This window comes from Mauremys mutica, chromosome 1 (assembly GCF_020497125.1).
Source record: "Mauremys mutica isolate MM-2020 ecotype Southern chromosome 1, ASM2049712v1, whole genome shotgun sequence".
Lineage (NCBI taxonomy): Eukaryota > Metazoa > Chordata > Testudines > Geoemydidae > Mauremys > Mauremys mutica.
Genome location: NC_059072.1, coordinates 224516952 through 224537995, shown reverse-complemented (window position 1 = coordinate 224537995; position 21044 = coordinate 224516952). Strand labels below are relative to the sequence as shown.

Here is a 21044-nt window from a genome sequence, read left to right as displayed (position 1 = left end):
AATTCCTGCACTGGCTTTCCTTCAGTTTCCACCTCCACCTCCTAACTTCTTTATGGTGCTGTATAACCCTACTCCTGCCTATCATTTGAATCTCTTCTTCAAACACAGCTTCTGTGAGGTGTTTCAGAATAGCACACAACAGGAATTCAATTGTTCTAAGGCAGCGGTTCCCAAACTGGGGTTCGTGAACCCCTGGGGGGTTCATGAAATGTTACAGGGGGTTCTCAGGAAAAAAATTCCCTAATGGCGGACAGAACTGTCTATAGAGACCCCGGGCAGCATGGGCCAGCAGCCTGGAGCTTTGGGGACTTCCAAGAGCTAAGCAGATCAAAGCAAGCATCTCTATCACACTGAGGAGATTTAAACTTCAAGACTCCTTTTACGAAATAGAAAGGGAGGTGGATATGTTTTGCTGTTTTTAAAAGTAAATCGTCTGCTACTGTTGTTTGTAAATTATTATGAAGAACAAGTTTAAGCTTTGTTGTAGCGTGCGCTGTTTGCTTGGACTGCTCAAGACCTGAATGCTTGTGTAGGAGGAACTCTTTGAGTTGGTTTCTTAAATACCTTCATGCTGTTTCACATCAGATACTCCTTGATGAAACATAGGAGCCAGAGGTGCCAGTATGGGGGGGCGATGAGGGTCACGTGCCGCCGCCACGTCAGTGCGCCTCCCCGTGGGTCCCTGCCCTTTTTTTTCCTGATGACCCCCTGGGGGCTCCCCACTTTTCTGGCAGTGCCCCCCCAGGCCCTGGGGTGCATGGGGGCTTTGCCCCCGCACCTTTTTTTTCTATTAGCACCTCTGATAGGAGTCTTGTCTTATAACAGGCTTAATCAAAAGTGATACAAGCTACAGAAGTGACATCCTGGAAGAGTGTTGCCCTTATCATAACGTAATAAAAATACTGTAATGATAAATAATAATTAATAAATAGTGTGTAATAAGCATGTCATAAAAACAAATTTTATATGTCCAAGATCAATGCTTTTAATTTATGCTGAGGCAAGGGAGAAAATCCATGGAAATATTCATTTTTAGGAGGGGGTTCACGAGACTTGACATTTTAGTGAAAGGGGTTCGCGAGTTGTTAAAGTTTGGGAACCACTGTTCTAAGGGTATGTCTACAATAGGAAAATAATTCACATTTAGTAACATGTGAGCTAACTTTTTTTAAACCTGAACTTTGCACCTAGCATAGACATAGTTTAAAAATGTGTTAGCTGATCATGGTTGACCCTAGTGAGGAGCCCATGCTCGACCACAACCAGCTAACACACTTTTAAACTGTGTTTATACTAGGTGCAAAGCCCTTGTTTAAAACCAGGTTATCTAACGTTTTCAGACATGACCTATTTTCTCAGGATAACATTTACAAAGTCTCCAATGAGAAACTGCAGAATTGGAATTAATTTGCAAACTAGACACCATTAAATTAGGCTTGAATAAAGACTAGGAGTGGATGGGTCATTACACAAAGTAAAACTGTTTTCCTATGCTAATTTTTCCCCCCTACTGTTACTCACACCTTCTTGTCAACGGTTGGAAATGGGCCATCCTGATTATCACTACAAAAGGTTTTTTTTCTTCTGCTGATAATAGCTCACCTTAATTACCCGTGTTACAGTTGGTATGGCAACACTCATTTTTTCATGTTTTCTGTGTATATATATTTTCCTACTGTATCTTCCACTGCATGCATCCGATGAAGTGGGTTTTAGCCCACGAAAGCTTATGCTCAAATAAATTTGTTAGTCTCTAAGGTGCCACAAGTACGCCTCGTTCTTTTTACGTAATCTAGGTATTGTGACAGACCCAGACCAGTGGGGTACAGGAGTCTGGTAGAGGGCAAATATACTGGTCACTGGATGAGTAGTTTTCTGTTCCCTGAGTGACCAGAGCAGGGGCTGCACTAGAGTAATCAGGAACCTGCTAGAACCAATTAAGGCAGACAGGCTGATTAGATCACCTGCAGCCAATCAAGGCAGGCTAATCATGGAACCTGGGTTTAAAAAGGAGCTCACTTCAGTTTATGGGGGGCGTGTGAGGAGCTGGGAGCAAGAGGCGCAAGGAGCTGGGAGTGAGAGGGTGTGCTGCTGGAGGACTGAGAAGTACAAGCATTATCAGACACCAGGAGGAAGGTCCTGTGGTGAGGATAAAGAAGGTGTTTGGAGGAGGCCATGGGGAAGTAGCCCAGGGAGTTGTAGCTATCATGCAGCTGTTACAGGAGGTACTACAGACAGCTGAAATCCACAGGGCCATGGGCTGGAACCCGGAGTAGAGGGCGGGCCCGGGTTCCCCCCAAACCTCCCAACTCCTGATCAAACACAGGAGGCATTGACCCAGATTGTGGGTTCCACCAGAGGGGAAGATCACTGAGGTGTGCAAATCTGCCAATAAGCGCAGGACCCACCAAGGTAGCGGAGGAACTTTATAACAGTATCCAAGTTCTATTTTCAGTAGTGATGTAGGAACTTCGGAGCCTAATTTTCATGGAAAGTCATTTTTCAAAATGGGACTTAGGTTTCTTTAAAAGATATGCCCCTAGTCTAGACAGGGCTGGTGTGGGGGGAAATTGTGTATCCAAACAACTTCTTTCACAGTCCACTCTCCAAGCAGAGTCTATTGACAGAACTTTCCCCTTTTTGTTCTTTGCTGTGTCTCTGCACTCCCCTTCTATCTGTGTGTGTCCAAATTTCATTTCAGTTAGAATGTAAACTACTTGGAGAAATGACCTTGTTTTAGTCACATGTAAAATATCATGCACACCTATGGCACAAAATAAATAAAGTATAACAGCTACATAGAGAAACCCTTTTAGCTTTCATATGTATGTGTGCGTGTGTGTTAATGTTCAATGTTAAAGCTAAAACCATCCCTCTATTTTTTATTTAATAAAATAAAATTTGTAAATAAAAACTGATAGCCATGCCTGAGTCTATACTTTTCCTTTGCACAGAGGACATTATTCCCCAATCAGATTGCATTCACCCTCTACCTCAGTTTCTTGGATCGCCTTTTCCATTTCACAACACATTTCTGGCAAATCTGTTTTATTTGTTGTGACAGGAGAAGAAACAGTCATATAACTAAGGTTGAGTCATCACATTTAGCATTACCAAAACAGTAATTATATTCTGATTAAGGGATGACGACAGGTTTATATTAAAGAGGTTGGTAAAGAAGGAACTTAGTAATGAGCAATTAAATCTCTTGATCTACTTTGAGGACTATGACAGAAGAACTGCACAGCCATACTACACTGGAGCCAAAATATGAGTTAAAACGGTAACTTGAGTAATAAATCTCTCTACATTTTATTTTGTGGTTGTCTGATGAGAGGAAAAGAGAACAGTGGTTTACTTGTTTTGATATTTGCTAAAAGCCAGAAATAAAACCTATAACTTAACTGTAAAAATGACAATATTGCACAGTGACAGAGGAACAGCTGTTAAACAAAATTTATATCAGCAATAAGAATCTGTATTCTGAAGTTTTCAAATCCCACATTAGGTGCCAGTCAGAAATATATAAAAAGGAACATTGCTTTGATTCGATGGTTTTCTCTTTGCATTTAAGAACATCATAAATTAACACTTCTAGCATTCCTCTATTCCAAGATGCCAGCAGGGGTCATTATTTGAAGCAAGTTTCTCCTCTTCTTTTTTCTCTTTACTGAAAGGCTGAACCCAAATGTGTAGAGCACTAAGTGGATACAAAAATTTGTATCTGCATCTGATCTGCAAAAATTGTCTGTGGATCGCCGCAGATTTGCAGGGATCTACTAATAGCTTCACAGGTCACTATGCAGGGGTATGCCAAGCATCCACTTCCCAACTGCCCTCCACTTCTCCTGAGAGACCTCCTGCCCTGCCGCCCACCTTGTACCTCCTTCCCCACTCTGGGCGGGAAAGCTACAATCCTGGGCACTCATATGCAGCACCGCCCTCTCGTGGGAGGCTCGGACACCCCTACGCAGCTGCAGTGGCTCTAACACACGCAAACCAGGCTGGGATAGACAGTGGCAACAACTACTCTCCTCACAAGGCCTGCAGTTGCTGCCCACTAATTTAAAGTACAACCACACCTCTTTCAAAAAGGCATTTCGCTCATTCCCTTCTTGGACAACTCCTCCCACACTGCCACATATTGCAGCTGGCTGCTCAGAGAGCCAAGCTGGAGCCTGAGGGCTGGGTGACAGCTGCTCCATTCAGGTGAGCGTGTGATGCAGAGTCTTACACAGATACAAAATGTGTATCTGCATCTGAGCCGCGATCCGCAAAAATGCTCTGCGGATACAAAGCAGATATCTGTGGATTTGCAGGGCTCTACAAATGTGTGGATAAAAAAATAGGACTATTAGAAAAAAAATATATATATATATAAAGGAATCGTTGGTGTGGTCCATACACTTTCTTTCCTGATGGTTTGGTGGTGGTGGTGGTTTTTTTTTTGGGGGGGGGGAGGGGGGAGGAGGTTGTGTGAACTAGAAACAGGGAATGCAATCCTAGAAAGAAGATGGACTCGCAGGATCAGTCTGAGAGAGACAAGAAAATGATACAGAAAAGGATCCTTTATCAATGACAAATAAACCCCAGGAGGAATTGGTAACACAGTAAGTTACCTGAATGTAAATATTTGAAGCAGGGATAGCTGTGGAAGAGGCATTCTCCTTCCATCTACAGCATGGAATTTTTCTGATAGGCTAATTAACATACTCACCTTTCCTCCCTGCTCTGACAAACCTTCCTTTGGCAATGTTCTGGGGGCAGCTGGCGGAGAGCCCCTGTCAGCATAACTCTTGCTGTCGCTGTACTGACATGGCACCAGAAGAAGCAGAGCAAGGGCAAACACCAACACAGGGGCACGAGCCCTCCAAAGGTTCTGAGGTTTCACTGGATTTTGTGGGTCAACACCTGCCACTCCTGAGGGGGAAAAGATGACCCCCGTATGGCAGAAGAATGTGTAGGAAACTCCACAGGAGGAGTTCTGAGAATTTTTTTTAGCTGAAGCAAGGACAGGTGAGACATATGTCCTGCTGCACCAGAAGATTCATAAGGCTACAAAATACACAAGAACAAAAAAATAAAAAAAAAATCTAGATCTCTCAGTGTGTGCCAGTCAGCGGTCACATCCAATTTTATCTAAAGGGAGTAGGGAAGAGAACAATGTGTTGCTTTAAAAGCCTGATTCACAATAGCTCATGAATTGGAAGACCATGCTGTAGATTAGAAGGCTGATATTAAATCAGAAATGAACAGCTCAGACATCCTGTTTGTTTTACATCCGCTTTAGTTCAAACCCAAGAGACTGCCACACTTTCAGGTTTTCTTTTTGAAAGGATGCTGTCAGACATACTATTCTGTAGCATTAACATGTCTGCTTTTCATGGTTCATAATTTGTAATATTTTCTCAAAAGCCTGGATGCAATTTTTCCCTATTGGGGAAGTATCTTGAAGGTGATAAACACTTAAAATAATCAATATCCACTGGCAAGTGAGAAATTAAAAAGAATTCCTTGTTTTTGCCCAGTTATTCTACTCTGTCAACTTCCTGCCCATTAACAGGCTTCCCTATTAAGTTAAGATTATTGTTCTAAACTTTTCTGTGCTTCATGCCATTTCCTGACTCATCTGTAATTTCACACAACTTTGTATACTTCCTCTTGTCTTCTAATTAGTGTTCTTTTGGTATCTCCTTTATTCCCGATTTTGCCTCATCATATTATCACTCTTTCCATCCTTCTTGTACTCCTGGGGGAATTCTGTGCCACTGTGCAATGCAGAATTTTGAAGAAATTAACATGCACACAGAATTTCCTTTCCCCCACAGAAATGGGCTGCAGAGTCCAGCTCTTACATAAAAGGCATTGCCGGGGGCAGGAGAGGGAGCGAGAGGGTTCCCGGCAGCTGCAGTTCCCCGGATACCCTGATGGAAGGAAAGAGTGGTGCGCAGGAAACTCCATGCAAGCCTAGGACTCAGCATCAAGCTGTTTCTTCCTCTGGATTCCTAGGCCAGGGCCGGCCCACAACATTTTGGCACCTGGGGCAGGGAGCTCAAATGACGTCCCCATGCCCCCTCACTTGAGCCAAAACTTTGAAAGGTCTCAATTCTGCGTTCTTCCTGTTCTACTCCTCTCATGGTACTTTTCTGCTACCTACCCCAATAAAGGAGAACTAACAACTTAAAATGCCTTGTTCAAAAATTTTAAGTAACACTTAACTTTCAAACACCTGAACAGGAAATGTAACTTTTTTTGTCTGCATAGTAAACACTGGCATTTTTATCTGTTTGAATAATCAAAGTGGTGCTTTTCGTGCCTTCTTGGTTGCAAAGATTTAAATTGCTTCCTGAAGGTCCACAGTCTGGGCCAGCTCATGCTCTACTGAGATGTTGCAAGGCCGACCAGCCTCTCCTGTGTCATTGTGGAGCGTAGATGTGTTTTTATTAACTTCAGCTTGGAGAAGCTGCGTTCTCCACTGGCAACTGTTACAGGAAGTGTCAGAAGTATGCACAGAGTAACAAAAGCATTTGGAAAGAGGGTGGTCATCTTATTCCAGAACAGCCTTTGGAGTTGATCCTGCTGAAATGCATCTTGAAAGGGCTTTCAGTTCATCACCTAAATCACTTGCATCAATATCGCACATATCATCATGTGTAATTGCTGGTGTAGGTCTTCTTCAGGTATAGTGAGGAGTTTTGGAATATCATACAACATCCCAAATATACTGCTGTGTTCCTTGAGCTGCATGAAACATTCTTCAACTGACTGTATTACACAATCTAGCACCTGGTTAAATAATTCAACTTTGAATTGTTGTTTGGGGTCTCTTATGGGATTATCCCATGCCTTGTAATCAAAATGTCATCTTCTTTGGTGACTCTTGTATTCTTGAATGGGTGGGAAAATAGCTTCAGTGTGAAGTTCCTCTGCCAACGTCTGTGCACTCTTCAGAAAGTTTTGAAATCCCTCAACTGACCGCTAAGACTGTAGGTATGACTTTGCTTTGTCCAGTTGTTCCATTGCTCCAGATATATCAAAGTCAACACCTTGGAGTCTCTTGCTTGCAACATTTATTTCAAACTGTATGTCATGCCACAACACTAAGCCACACAGAAATTTGAAGTTATGTATGTTTCTGGTGATTCCATTTCCCTCTGCCACTGTTCTCTCACGAACAGTTCCTGTCATAGCATTATCCTCCATAATGGCAACTATGGCATCACCTATCTTCCCAATTTGGTGTTTGATAGGCTTTATCGCTGCCACTTGACTTTCCCATCGTGTAGCACTCAGTGGTTTCAGTGTCAGAGAGGATGTTCCCTGATGTTGCTTCAAAATTTGCCATCGATGAGTTGACGCGGAGAAAAATACATAGATGCTTTGCATTACATTAAAAAATTCAGCAGCCTCACTAAAAGCTGATGCTGCATCACTGACCACCCAGTTCAATGAGAACTACATGGGACAAAAAGTACTCGAGGGTTTAACTCTCGGATCCGTGTCTGCACTCCTCTGTTCTTTCCTCTTATGTTGGCACCATTATTGTAGCCCCGACCTCTCATGTCATATCGCAATTCCCGTATCTTCCAGCTTTTTAAGAAGCACATTTGTCATACCAGCTCCTGTAGTATCATCAATGTCAATAAATTCTAGAAAATGCTCTCTGACAGTTACCATTGCAGGGACATTTTCACTAGGTTCTGTTGTTGTTACAAAATGCACCATTAAAGTCATTTGTTCCGTATGGCTGATGTCAGGTGTGCAGTCCAGAATAACAGAGTAATATCTTGCTGACTTCAGATCTGCCACAATCTTCTGACTTTTGTTGCCAGTAACTGTATGATCTCATTTTGAATTGTTTTTACAAGGTAGTGGTGTGTGTACATTTCTTGGATGGTGACTCTTCTCAGATGCTTCTGGAATACAGCATCAAACTCAGCCATCAGCTCCACAATTTTAAGGAAGTTTCCATTGTTTGGCACATACAGCTGATCTGAAGTGCCTCGCAGTGCTAGGTTTTGGGTAGCAAGCATTCTCACAATGGCAATGAGGCTTTTCAGAACATTTTGCCAGTAAAGAGACTCTGATGCAATCTTCTCTTGATGCTGATCATCTATGGTGGCTTTTAACCTTAGTCTCATCTCAAGCTCTTTCCACCTATGGAATGGTCTCAAGTGATATGCTGCCTTCTCGTGGCATGCTAGATTTCTAGCCAGATTTTTCCAGTCCTTTGTTCCTGTAGAACCCAAAGTGGCTGGAACATTAGACTGCAGCATTCTGGGTTTTTGAGTACATAAGCCATGGCCTCTCCACTTTGTCACCATTGGGGATTTCATGCCAGTAATGTGTTGGATGGAAACTTCTATTTTCATTGTCTTTGGGGAATATGCAGATTTTCACTTGCTGTGGCCCATGAAGTACAGGAAGTCCCTCAGGCTACTGCTCAAGTGAGTCCACAGTCCTGGAGCATCTAGACTTAAGGAACAAAACTCAGCAGCAGCTGATTCTTGCGCTTCCACCACACTCTTCTCTGACCTACACTTTTCTTCAGAAATGTGCATGGTTACATCCATCTGAGATGGAGATCTGGACGCTGCAGTAGCTGCCAGGTCACCTGCACTCTGACTAACTGGAAGATCAGGCATCTCCTCACCACTCACATCCTCATTGGGGCTGGAAGGCTCATCATGAACATTTGTGTCTATGTATCTCAGGAGACCTTTTTTCTGCTTAGATAGAAAAGCTTCCTTTGCTTGCTTGCTTTTTCTGAATGCTGCCCCAAGGGGCGTTTTCTTCTTTCACTCGTGACTGCTGTTCTGTGACAGCTTTCGTGTCTCTCAACACTCAATTGAAGGGGACAAATAAGCAGGCAGGTAGCAGGGCCTGAGTGAGGGAAGATATCAGCGTCTTAAGGGCCTAACTGGCTCCTACTACTTCAGTTGACTGCCGGTTCTCCTCAAGTGGGTTCAGGGAAGAAGCAGGAAACAGAAAGCTCCCTGAGAAGCTGGTGTTAATCAGTCCAGGCTCCTGGAGGTACTAGAGACGTACATAAGAGACTCCTCTCTCTCCCTGAAGCTCCTGCTGCTTTCTGTTATTCCCTCTCACCTTTTCTCTTGTCTGCCTAGGGTGACCAGATGTCCCAATTTTATACGGACAGTCCCGATTTTTGGGTCTCTCTCTTTTATGTCGGCTCCTATTACCCCTCACCCCCATCCCAATTTTTCACATTTGCTGTCTGTACACCCTATGCCTGCCTGTTATGTCTCTTGTGCCCTCCTTCCTCCAGCACAGCACTCCACCATCTCTGTGCATCTAGAGCAGAGAGAATACATATGCACCAGCAGCAGACACAATTTTCTACGCTCTGGGTCCTAGTGGTGCCCCCCTCCCCCCCCCCGCCCCAGTCTGGCACCTGACGCAGCTGCCTCAGTTTGCCTCATGGTAAAGCCAGCCCTGCCCTGGGCTCTGGAGCAGGGGAAGGTGTCTGGGATGAGCGGGGGCACGGCTGGGCTCTGGGGAGGGGATGCGGGTATCTGGGCAAAGGAGGGCCCCGTGGCTGGGCTCTGGGGGTGGTGGTGCAGGGCAAAGAATGTCAGTGAAGCCAAACGGCAAAAATTAAAATGTTTGTACACTAATGCGAGGAGCCTAGGTAACAAAATGGAGGAACTAGAGCTACTGGTGCAGGAAGTGAAACCAGATATTATAGGGATAACAGAAACATGGTGGAATAGTAGTCATGACTGGAGTACAGGTATTGAAGACTATGTGCTGTTTAGGAAAGACAGAAATAAAGGCAAAGGTGGTGGAGTAGCATTGTATATCAATGATGAGGTAAACTGTAAAGAAATAAGAAGTGATGGAATGGATAAGACAGAGTCTGTCTGGGCAAAAATCACATTGGGAAAGAAAGCTACTAGATCCTCCCCTGAGATAGTGCTTGGGGTGTGCTACAGACCGCCGGGATCTGATTTGGATATGGATAGAGACCTCTTTAATGTTTTTAATGAAGTAAACACTAATAGGAATTGTGTGATCATGGGAGACTTTAACTTCCCAGATATAGACTGGAGAACAAGTGCTAGTAATAATAATAGGGCTCAGATTTTTCTGGATGCGATAGCTGATGGATTCCTTCACCAAGTAGTTGAAGAACCAACAAGAGGGGATGCCATTTTAGATGTGGTTTTGGTAAGTAGTGAGGACCTCATAGAAGAAATGGTTGTAGGGGACAACCTTGGTTCAAGTGATCATGAGCTAATGCAGTTCAAACTAAATGGAAGAATAAACAAAAATGGATCTGGGACTAGCATTTTTTATTTCAAAAGGGCTAACTTTAAAGAATTAAGGAAATTAGTTAGGGAAGTGGATTGGACTGAAGAACTTGGGGATCCAAAGGCAAAGGAGGCCTGGAATTACTTCAAGTCAAAGTTGCAGAAACTATCAGAAGCCTGCATCCCAAGAAAGGGGAAAAAATTCATAGGCAGGAGTTGTAGACCAAGCTGGATGAACAAGCATCTCAGAGAGGTGATTAGGAAAAAGCAGAAAGCCTACAAGGAGTGGAAGATGGGAGGGATTGGCAAGGAAAGCTACCTTATTGAGGTCAGAACATGTAGGGATAAAGTGAGAAAGGCCAAAAGCCACGTAGAGTTGGACCTTGCAAAGGGAATTAAAACCAATAGTAAAAGGTTCTACAGTCATATAAATAAGAAGAAAACAAAGAAAGAAGAAGTGGGACCGCTAAACACTGAGAATGGACTGGAGATTAAGGATAATCTAGGCATGGCCCAATATCTAAACAAATACTTTGCCTCAGTCTTTAATGAAGAGCTTAGGGATAATGGTAGGGTGACAAATGGGAATGAGGATATGAGGTAGATATTACCACATCCGAGGTAGAAGCCAAACTCAAACATCTTAGTGGGACGAAATCGGAGGGCCCAGAATATTCTTCATCCAAGAATATTAAAGGAACTGGCACATGAAATTGCAAGCCCATTAGCAAGAATTTTTAATGAATCGGTAAACTCAGGGGTTGTACCTTATGACTGGAGAATTGCTAACATAGTTCCTATTTTTAAGAAAGGGGAAAAAAAAGTGATCTGAGTAACTATAGGCCTGTTAGCTTGACATCTGTAGTATGTAAGGTCTTGGAAAAAAATTTGAAGGAGAAAGTAGTTAAGGACATTGAGGTCAATGGTAATTGGGACAAAATACAACATATTTTTACAAAAGATAGATCGTGCCAAACCAACCTGATCTCCTTCTTTGAGAAGGTAACAGATTTTTTAGACAAATGAAACGCAGTGGATCTAATTTACCTCAATTTCAGTAAGGCATTTGATACGGTTCCACATGGGGAATTATTAGTTAAATTGGAAAAGATGAGGATCAATATGGAAATTGAAAGGTGGATAAGGAACTAGTTAAAGGGGAGACTACAACAGGTCATACTGAAAGGTGAACTGTTAGGCTGGAAGTTAGAGGAGTTCCTCAGGGATCAGTTTTGGGACCAATCTTATTTAATCTTTTTATTACTGACCTTGGCACAAAAAGTGGGAATGTGCTAATAAAGTTTGCGGATGACACAAAGCTGGGAGGTATTGCTAACACAGAGAAGGACCGGGATACCATACAGGAAGATCTGGATCACTTTGTAAACTGGAGTAATAGTAACAGGATGAAATTTAATAGTGAAAAGTGCAAGGTCATGCATTTAGGGATTAATAACAAGAATTTTGGTTATAAATTGGGGACACATCAGTTGGAAGTAACAGAGGAGGAGAAGGACCTTGGAGTATTGATTGATCACAGGATGACTATGAGCCGCCAATGTGATATGGCCATTAAAAAAGCTAACGCGGTTTTAGGATGCATCAGGCGAGGTATTTCCAGTAAAGATAAGTAGGTGTTAGTATCGTTATACACAGCACTGATGAGACCTCATCTGGAATATTTGTGCAGTTCTGATCTCCCATGTTTAAGAAGGATGAATTCAAACTGGAACAGGTACAGAGAAGGGCTACTAGGATGATCCGAGGAATGGAAAACCTGTCTTATGAAAGGAGACTCAAAGAGCTTGGCTTGTTTAGCCTAACCAAAAGAAGGCTGAGGGAGGATATGATGGCTCTTTATAAATATATCAGAGGGATAAATATCAGGGAGGGAGAGGAATTATTTAAGCTTAGTACCAATGTGGACACAAGAACAAATGGATATAAACTGGACACTAGGAAGTTTAAACTTGAAATTAGACGAAGGTTTCTAACCATTAGAGGAGTGAAGTTCTGGAACAGCCTTCCAAGGGGAGTAGTGGGAGCAAAAGACATATCTGGCTTCAAGACTAAGCCTGATAAGTTTATGGAGGGGATGGTATAATGGGATAGCCTAATTTTGGCAATTAATTGATCTTTGATTATTAGCAGGTAAATATGCCCAATGGTCTGTGATGGGATGTTAGATGGGTTGGGATCTGAGTTACTACAGAGAATTCTTTCCTGGGTGCTGGCTGGTGAGTCTTGCCCACATGCTCAGGGTTTAACTGATCGCCATATTTGGGGTTGGGAAGGAATTCTCCTCCAGGGAAGATTGGCAGAGGCTCTGGAGGTTTTTCACCTTCCTCTGCAGCATGCAGCACGGGTCACTTGCTGGAGGATTCTCTGCACCTTGAGGTCTTTAAACCACGATTTGAGGACTTCAATAACTCAGACATAGGTTAGGAGTTTGTTACAGGAGTGGATGGGTGAGATTCTGTGGTCTGCATTGTGCAGGAGGTCAGACTAGATGACCATAATGGTCCCTTCTGACCTTAAGTCTATGAATCTATCAATATGAATCTATGAATATTACTGGGGGTAAGGGGGGTTATGTATGGGCTCGGGGGGGGGGGGAGGGGTTGTGGGTGTCTGGCCTCCTAGCTGGGCTCTGTGTGTGTGCGCGCGGAGAAACAGGAACTGGGTTGTTATAGGGCAGGGGTCAGCAACCTTTCAGAAGTGGTTTGCCAAGTCTTCCTTTTGTTCACTCTAGTTTAAGGTTTCACGTGCCAGTAATATATTTTAACGTTTTTAGAAGGTCTCTTTCTATAAGTCTATAATGTATAACTAAACTAGCGTTGTATGGAAAGTAAATAAGGTTTTTAAAATGTTTAAGAAGCTTCATTTAAAATTAAATTAAAATGCAGAGCCCCCTGGACCGGTGGCCAGGACCCGGAGCCACTGAAAATCACCTTGCTTGCCGCCTTCAGCATGCGTGCCATAGGTTGCCTACCCCTGTCATAGGGGTTTCTTTAACTCTCTACTCCTGGGGGAATTTGTGTCTCTCTCTGTATTGTTACAGACATACTTGTTGACAGGTATTTTGAAATAAATTACCAAATTATTGAAACTGGCATGATTATGTGGTGTTATTTTACAATATTGTGTGCAGACTTTTTAGTTTTTTGGCGCAGAATGCCCCCAGGAGTATTCTTGGCCCTTTTAGTGGAACAAGCTCCTTTCTTTTAATCATTTCACTAGATCTTTGTCCAAATGTAATTGTGGATGTTCTCATTATTTATATAAGTGTCTATTTTTTAAAAATTCTAAGTTCTTGGCCTCAATCTTTTATGCAAACTAGTTTAACAGGTTAAAGGGATTGAAAAATAAAGCATTTCCTTTATCAGTTATAAGTTGGTTGTCTTTCAATTTCATTGAATGGCCCCTTGTTCCATGATATGAGAAAAGGTAAATCAGGTACTACTGTTCTCCCGCTCTGTACCATTCATTAGTTTGTATCTCTCCATCATGTCCCTTCTTATTTATCATCTCTCTAAACATTTTCATTTTCTACTCATCCAGAACTGTTTCCATGTCGATACTCTCCCATTCCTGAACCTCCTCTATTTCTTGTATATCTTTGAGATAGGATGATTGAACTGTTAAGGAATACCATAATTTAAGAAATGCCATCATTTTAATAATATTTTGGACTTATTTTATATCCAATCAACTAATTTTTGTTTACATTTTTGACTGCCATCACACACTGAGCAGAAATTTTCCCTGAACGGTATAAAATGATGCTTAAAAAATTGGGCTCTGCAGAGCTGCCATTTCATTCTTCAATGTTACATGAATTTGTCTCAGTCCAAATTCATGTAACTCCAACATTTGGAACATACAAGTCTTTACTGTATACTTAATATATGACATTTGATTGTGACCCAGGATGGAAACATGAATTAGGAATGTGTTGTGGCTGAGTGTGAGGGGTCTTCTGGAAGATAGAAGATGTGTCTCAGTTCAGGCTATGTCGACACTACAAGGCAGGGGTGTGATTCCTTTGCTTATGTATACATACTTGCACTAACTCATGAGTGTAAACAGCAAGGCAGCCATGGTACGTGGTAGCATCAGTCGCGGAAGTGGAGGCAGAACTGAGCCATACTGAGTATGAGTCTCAGGAGGATTTGTACTCGGCCTGGTTCAACTGTGCCTCCGCTCCTGCTATTGGTGCTACCCTGGTTACACGTCTGTTAGCTCCATGAGAGTTAGCACGAATGTGTGTACATGAGCAGGTGTAATTCCACCCCAGCTCGTAGCAGAGACACAGCCATAGTGTCAAAGGCTAGACTGCTTTTCGAAACGTCTCCATGAAATCCCTACACTATTTTGTCTGACTAACACGAAACTTACATGCACAAAACTCTCTTCTGTCAAGAGGCCACACACAAAAAGTTTGAAAGAGAGGGAGGGTTGGGTTGTTTGTTTGTTGTTGTTGTTAAAGATGATGGGAATGTGTCAAACTGGACTCATGGGGCATCAGCATGTGGCAAGGTTAAAAACCTTTGTGCTAATTAGAAAAAGGAGATCACATCATAGATGGATGAGACTGAGGTATGAATGTTCCAAGGGGCACAGAGAAAATGCATAACACAAAACTGTTATAGGCAGTAATCAGCTCAAACCCAATAGTACACTGAACTAAAGAAAGAAAGGATGAAGCTATAAGGATGTTAAAGATAAATTTCTTTAGATGGAGGGTAATACATTTGTTTGTGGACTGGACTACCATGGTCAGCAATAGAAACTGCAACTTTAAATGTATTAAAAAAGGAGTTAGACTAATATTTAGTGTTTGTACTCTTGCCAGGGCCACCCAGAGGATTCAGGGAGCCTGGGGTCTTCGGTGGCGGGGGGCCCCCGTTGCCGAATTCCCACTGAAGACCTGGCACTTCGGCGGCGGGTCCCAGGATGGAAGGACCCCCTGCCGCGGGTCTTCGGGGCACTTCGGCGGCGGGTCCCGGAGCAGAAGGATCCCCCGCCGCGAGTCTTTAGGGTACTTCAGCGGTGGGTCCCAGAGCAGAAGGACCCCCTGCCGCGGGTCTTTAGGGCACTTTGGCGGCGGGTCCCGGAGCGGAAGGACCCCCCGCCACCGAATTGCCACCAAAGACCCGGAGCGGAAGAAGCTCTGGGGGCCCAGGCCCCTCGAAAGTTTTCCGGGGCCCCCGGAGCGAGTGAAGGACACCGCTCCAGGGGGCCAAAAAAACTCTCATGGAGGCCCCTGTGGGGCCCGGGACAAATTGCCCCACTTGCCCCCCCTCTGGGCGGCCCTGACTCTTGCCAATTTCTTTCTTCTTAGATAGAGAAGGATGGCTTTAACCTCCCCTGCTCCCCCAAACAAACAAACAAACAAACAAACACACACACACACACACACACACACACACACACACACACACACACACACACACACTTCTATGCTACATAACTAAAGCCAGGCTAACACAACCAGATTTAATATAAGCTACCAAATGAAAGGCTAACACCAATCAGTTCATGAGTGGGACTAAGACAAATGAAGAGAAATATTATCAGAGAGCCATTAACACAATAATATAAAAAAATTAGAACTTAAATTAATCTGGATTTTAATCAAAATTTCTAAGGAAGCCCCTGAGCAGTTAATGGTTTTCCTATAGCAATAGGGACATTCTCAAAAAGTACTGAAGCAATGAGAAAATATTCATACTTCGGTGGTGCAGGTGATGCAGATCTTTTAGACATGCTTGCAGGAGAATCAGATCTTCTCAGAGGGGATCCCAGGCCAGATGATGAAACAGGTGTTGTGGGTCGCTTCTCTCTCTTTATCTTTTCAGTCTAGAAAAAGAAATTTGTGTGTTTTTGTTTAGCTTATAATTAAAAGCAATGCTTCGATGATAAACTATCTGTATTAACAGAAGGACATATAAACATATTTGCATAACATTCACATAAAATGGAAGTTTTCTAAATCCCAGCATACAATTGGACTGCAAGATCTTTTCAATACTGAATATACATTTCTATGTCTTGCACACACAGTATATGCTGCTGCAAAAATACCTTTCAGGCCATAAACAAATATTAATGGAGTGGTACAGAAGGGCACTGCCCCGTTGGAGCCCGGAAAGCATTGAGTAGAATTTTCAAAAGCATCTAAATCCTACTGACTTCCACAACTACACAGATATGTTCTTTCTATCAATTATTACAAGAGATATGGCACTGTCAAGGGATTTGGCAGAAAAGTTGAGCTTTTGTTCTCAGATGCTAGGCAGTGACTAGGCACATGCAGGCTAAGTTAAGTTTCCATGCCTCTATAGAAAATGTACAGTTGTCAATAGTAAAAATCTTGAATAAATTTCACTTAAAATTATATATACAGAAAGAAGTGAAACTTGACAGGTATAAATTAGTGATGCTGCCAATGCATTAGACAAGCTACCAGAGCATGAGGAAAATTTGACAATTCACTAGTAGGGTGGCTTTATTTCTAGTCAAACACTCTCAACTGTGGTGACATCCCATTTGCCATGCAGCTGTAAACCCATTCCCAGAAGTACTGGTTTCACAAGACGTAGCACGTCCAGAAAACATGTTTCGCTGCCAGAAATGTAGATTCCCTGAATACAGAAGTGTCATTCCCACTAATGCTGGTTAATAGAGGCTACACTGCCTTCCAGGAAGATATTAAAAACCTGCTGATTGGCAGGTGAATAGAACCAACAAATGGATGTGAATGTTTTTCTGCTTTCTGTTCTTTAAAAAAAAAAAAAAAAAAAAAGGTCTATTATACAATAATGAAACACAGCAACTAAAGCAACATAACTTTGTCCAGGAACGCAATCAAAACATGCTCCAAACCCACCTGTGTAACTTCAGCTGCAGTTGCCCCTTTCATGGCATCAGAAGTGGAAGGTGATGCTGCCTTCTTCCTTTCTGCACTTCGGGTGGGGGAAGGCTTGTAGGGAGATTTAAGAGGACTAGCTGGTGCTACACGAGGACAGATATGGAATACTAAAGAGTTATAGTACAATAGCAAGAGCAAAGGGGAACAGACAGAGGAAGTAGGGGAGAAGAAAAACAGCACAACTATGTTATAAGATTAAACATGGCAACAACATTTTTAAAGGTTTATTTAAATGGATATTTAAATCACATTAAATCCATGCCTTTTGCATACGTGCAGAATTGTCTCATTTACCAAAAATGCTTTCACTAAAAGCATTAACATAAAACCAAGTGCATTTTTTAAAAGACTATCAAATAGCTGAGCACTACAGTATCTCTTTTACCCAGACAAATTATGAATAACTTTATAAATACAGATTTTGTGATTTCCCCCCTCTTCTGAAGAGTGCTGAACTCCTTTATTAAACATGCATAAAAAAAGATTAATAGGATAGCCATAGTTGTGTCAGTGTAGACCAGGGGTTCTCAAACTGGGGGTCAGGACCCCTAAGGTGGTCACGAGGTTATTACATGGGGGGGTCGTGAGCTGTCAGCCTCCACCCCAAACCTCGCTTCACCTCCAGCATTTATAATGGTGTTAAATATATAAAAAGGTGTTTTTAATATATAAGGGGGGGTCGCCCTCAGAGGCTTGCTTTGTGAAAGGGGTCACCAATACAAAAGTCTGAGAACCTCTGGTGTAGACAGTGCTAGATCTCTATCTGTCAACCTAACTACTGCTCTCTGGGAGGTGGATTAGCTACGCCAATGGGAGAACCCCTCCCATCGCAGTAGTGAGTGTCTATACTGAAGCACTACAGCAGTGCAGTAGCTGTGCGGCTGTAGTGCTTCAAGCACAGACAAGACCTCAGTAACCGAGATCAAATAGGTGCTTTTAAAAGCTGTACCCATATGTCCTAAAAAAAGCTTTTCTGAGACATATTAAGTGCACGGTTATTATTACTAAGTGCACAGTTATTGTTACTGTGGACATATTAAATGCAAAGTTATTGTTACTACACATAACCTTGAATTTAAAAGTTCACTGGTTATGTGCATAATGACCAGAATCATAGCGCTTCCTCCCCGCCCCGTTGTCTTTTTTTTTTTTTTTTTTAACTTGCAATTTGAACAAAGGTTTGTGAAAAGAGGATATTCTATGTTTTGCTCATATTGCTTTGGCAATATGTTGGGCACCTTTCACACATGTGAAAAAAACAATATTAACTGGAAGAATGTGAGAAAAAAGCAAAACAAAAAACAATTTTCCCCTACGTTTGATGTTCTCTATATAAATCATGAAGAGCCCATTAAAGATTTAGTCTTGCCTCAGTGCAGGGAACTGGACTAGATGACCTGCTTAGGTCCCTTCCAGTCCTACCTTCTGTGGTTGTGTGAAGTAAAAGCAACATACTTTTATTTTGTCTTAGTAGCTCTCCTTTAATTTAGAGCAGAGTACACTGACATTCTGAGTTGGCTTTCCTTTAGACAGCTGCTTTGTGAACAGTAAATCAGGAATTCTCTCATGGCTAAAGTGTTCTATATCATAACTTCTAAAGTACAATATTTTTCATGTAGAAACAAAAAACTGAGGATCTTTTAATGAGTCTACCTTTATATAGCATAAAGAAAAAGTGGAGGGGAAAAAGAGAACATCTTTTTGCTTTGTAATATACCTTTGGGCATCCTTTTATTAAGGAGATAACATATAGAACATGAGTAGATTTGAGTCACGTAATATGGGGATAACAGATGACATAGATGCTGTACCTTATCACAATTTTGTCCTGAAAAGTGAATATTTTCCTTTGCAGAAAGTCTATTTTAAAAAAAAAAAGTGCACAAAAAACTTTTCCTACTTTTGGTCCTGATTCTGCAAATATGTACTCATGTGAGTAGCCCCAATGAAGTCAGTCAGATTACTCATGTGTATAAAGTCAGTAAGGCTGCTGCTAAATTTGGTTTTGTATTGGCAGAGATTATAAATCTATTATAATCTATAAAATACAGAAAAGAAGCACTAATTACCATCACTCTATTAATGTCTATACAAATAATATATATAATAATATATATTTTTATCACTAGAAAAACTGATATTCTCCACTCTGTGCTTATAGTTTATTTCTAAGTATACCCAAGAACTTACCACTTTTATGATCTGTTCCTTTAAAAAGACAAAAATGATTCCATAATAAATAAGTGCAGCCCCAATAAAGCAATTATGGATGAAATTACATGTTTAAAATGCTAACTTGTATTTTGGAAATGATTTGGGTGTTGAGGATAAAGAGCACTACATTAATGTACACTCTTTTGCTCTAATACATGGGTCACCTTGTAGGAAAGGTCCAAAAGTTGAGCTACCTCATAATTATTCTACGCTGGTTTGGAATTTCCTGTTGATTTTATTCAGTTAGCTCATTCAAGACCCTGTCACCAAATTGCCTTATCAATAAAGGTAAGAACTGAAAAGGACAAAATAGTAGACATGTAAATATTTCCATGCTTTTGAGACGTTACTACCCAAAATGGAAGTAAAATTATATTAAAAAATAACAGATAATATCTCTACGCAATTTTTCAAGTGCAGCTAAACACAGACCTTAACATTTTCAAAGGGCACAATTTTCATTTTTACCTGAATCATTGTATTGCTCAGAAAGCATTAATGTACTTCTGCTTCTGGCTAAAGAAGACTGTGTGGGAGTCAGCAGTCGAGAAACAATAAAGTTTTCCACTGGACTAAGGTGCATGCGGTGAGCTGAAGGATGGGAGCAAATAAAACAAATAAATTTTAAAAGCAAAAACTAAAAAAAAATATTTGTTTTAAATAACTTAAATAAAACCAGTGAAATGATCAAATGAAATGAACAAGAGAAAACCTGTTACGTCTGTGATTTAAAAATGCTATTAAAGACGTTAATGCTCCTCTGAAGGAGGTTTCTGGTTTCTTCATCATTTTAAGCCACCTAAAATTATCTTCCAACCTGTATAATAAATACAGTAGACTAAACTTGTTTTTTATACAGAAGAAACTGCAGTTCTGCAAAATGGTTGCTTTCATGACTCAGCATGAAAAGGGTTTGCTTTTTTTCCCCAATGACAGAGCAGTTTCTGGTTTGTGTGCTAAGTACACTGGGAGTCATTTAAAATGCACAGTCTCTCTGTGGTACAAACCTTATTTATACAGTGCATCCTTACGCCTTTCCTCCTCATAAATATGAGGTATGACTACATATGCTTTAAACAAATTCCTATTACCTGCATTTATAAAGTCACCCATTACCATAACCTCCAAGTTCTACATTTATATTTATTAAGCAACCCTAAAATGAATTTAAAATGAAGTATGTTTACTGTTGCTTCTTGTTTCTATCAAAATATTTGTCATTTGTTCTAAAAGAAACAATTCACAGAGGGACAAATCCTCCAGTATTTACTGTACCGTTATAATCTTCTAAAGGGCCTAATCTTGCAGAGTGCTCATCATCTGCAGCGCCTCTCATGAATCAGGCCTTTAAGTCAAATTAAAAAAGACTCTAGAAATCTTGACACAAGTGACAACTTCCAGCTGGCTCACAACAATGACAAACTTTTGTCAATAACACCCAGTAAATACACACCTGCGTTCATTTTTTAATTATAGTTTCTTAATATGGCTAAAGCATCACATTCAATGCATTTCTGGAGGATTACTGCAATTACATTTTGTGCTCTGCCCTGTTTCTTAGTGCATCACAAGATGAAATACAACCAGTATGAATTCTTGCTGTGTTTTACTGTTTAAATAAACCT

The 21044-nt window shown here is 41.4% G+C and overlaps 1 protein-coding gene across 3 annotated transcripts in view; it reads right to left on the bottom strand.

Moving 5' to 3' along the window:
• Positions 1 to 21044, bottom strand: part of MAP7D2 (MAP7 domain containing 2) — a 147879-nt gene that overhangs the window by 26549 nt on the left and 100286 nt on the right. For all 3 annotated transcript variants that reach the window (XM_045013711.1, XM_045013623.1, XM_045013793.1), the window contains 3 exons: positions 19888 to 20010; positions 17164 to 17312; positions 16006 to 16133 (listed from right to left, as the gene is read on the bottom strand). In XM_045013711.1, the coding sequence (XP_044869646.1) occupies positions 16006 to 16133; positions 17164 to 17312; positions 19888 to 20010 (400 nt within the window). The remainder of the gene's footprint in view (positions 1 to 16005; positions 16134 to 17163; positions 17313 to 19887; positions 20011 to 21044) is intronic.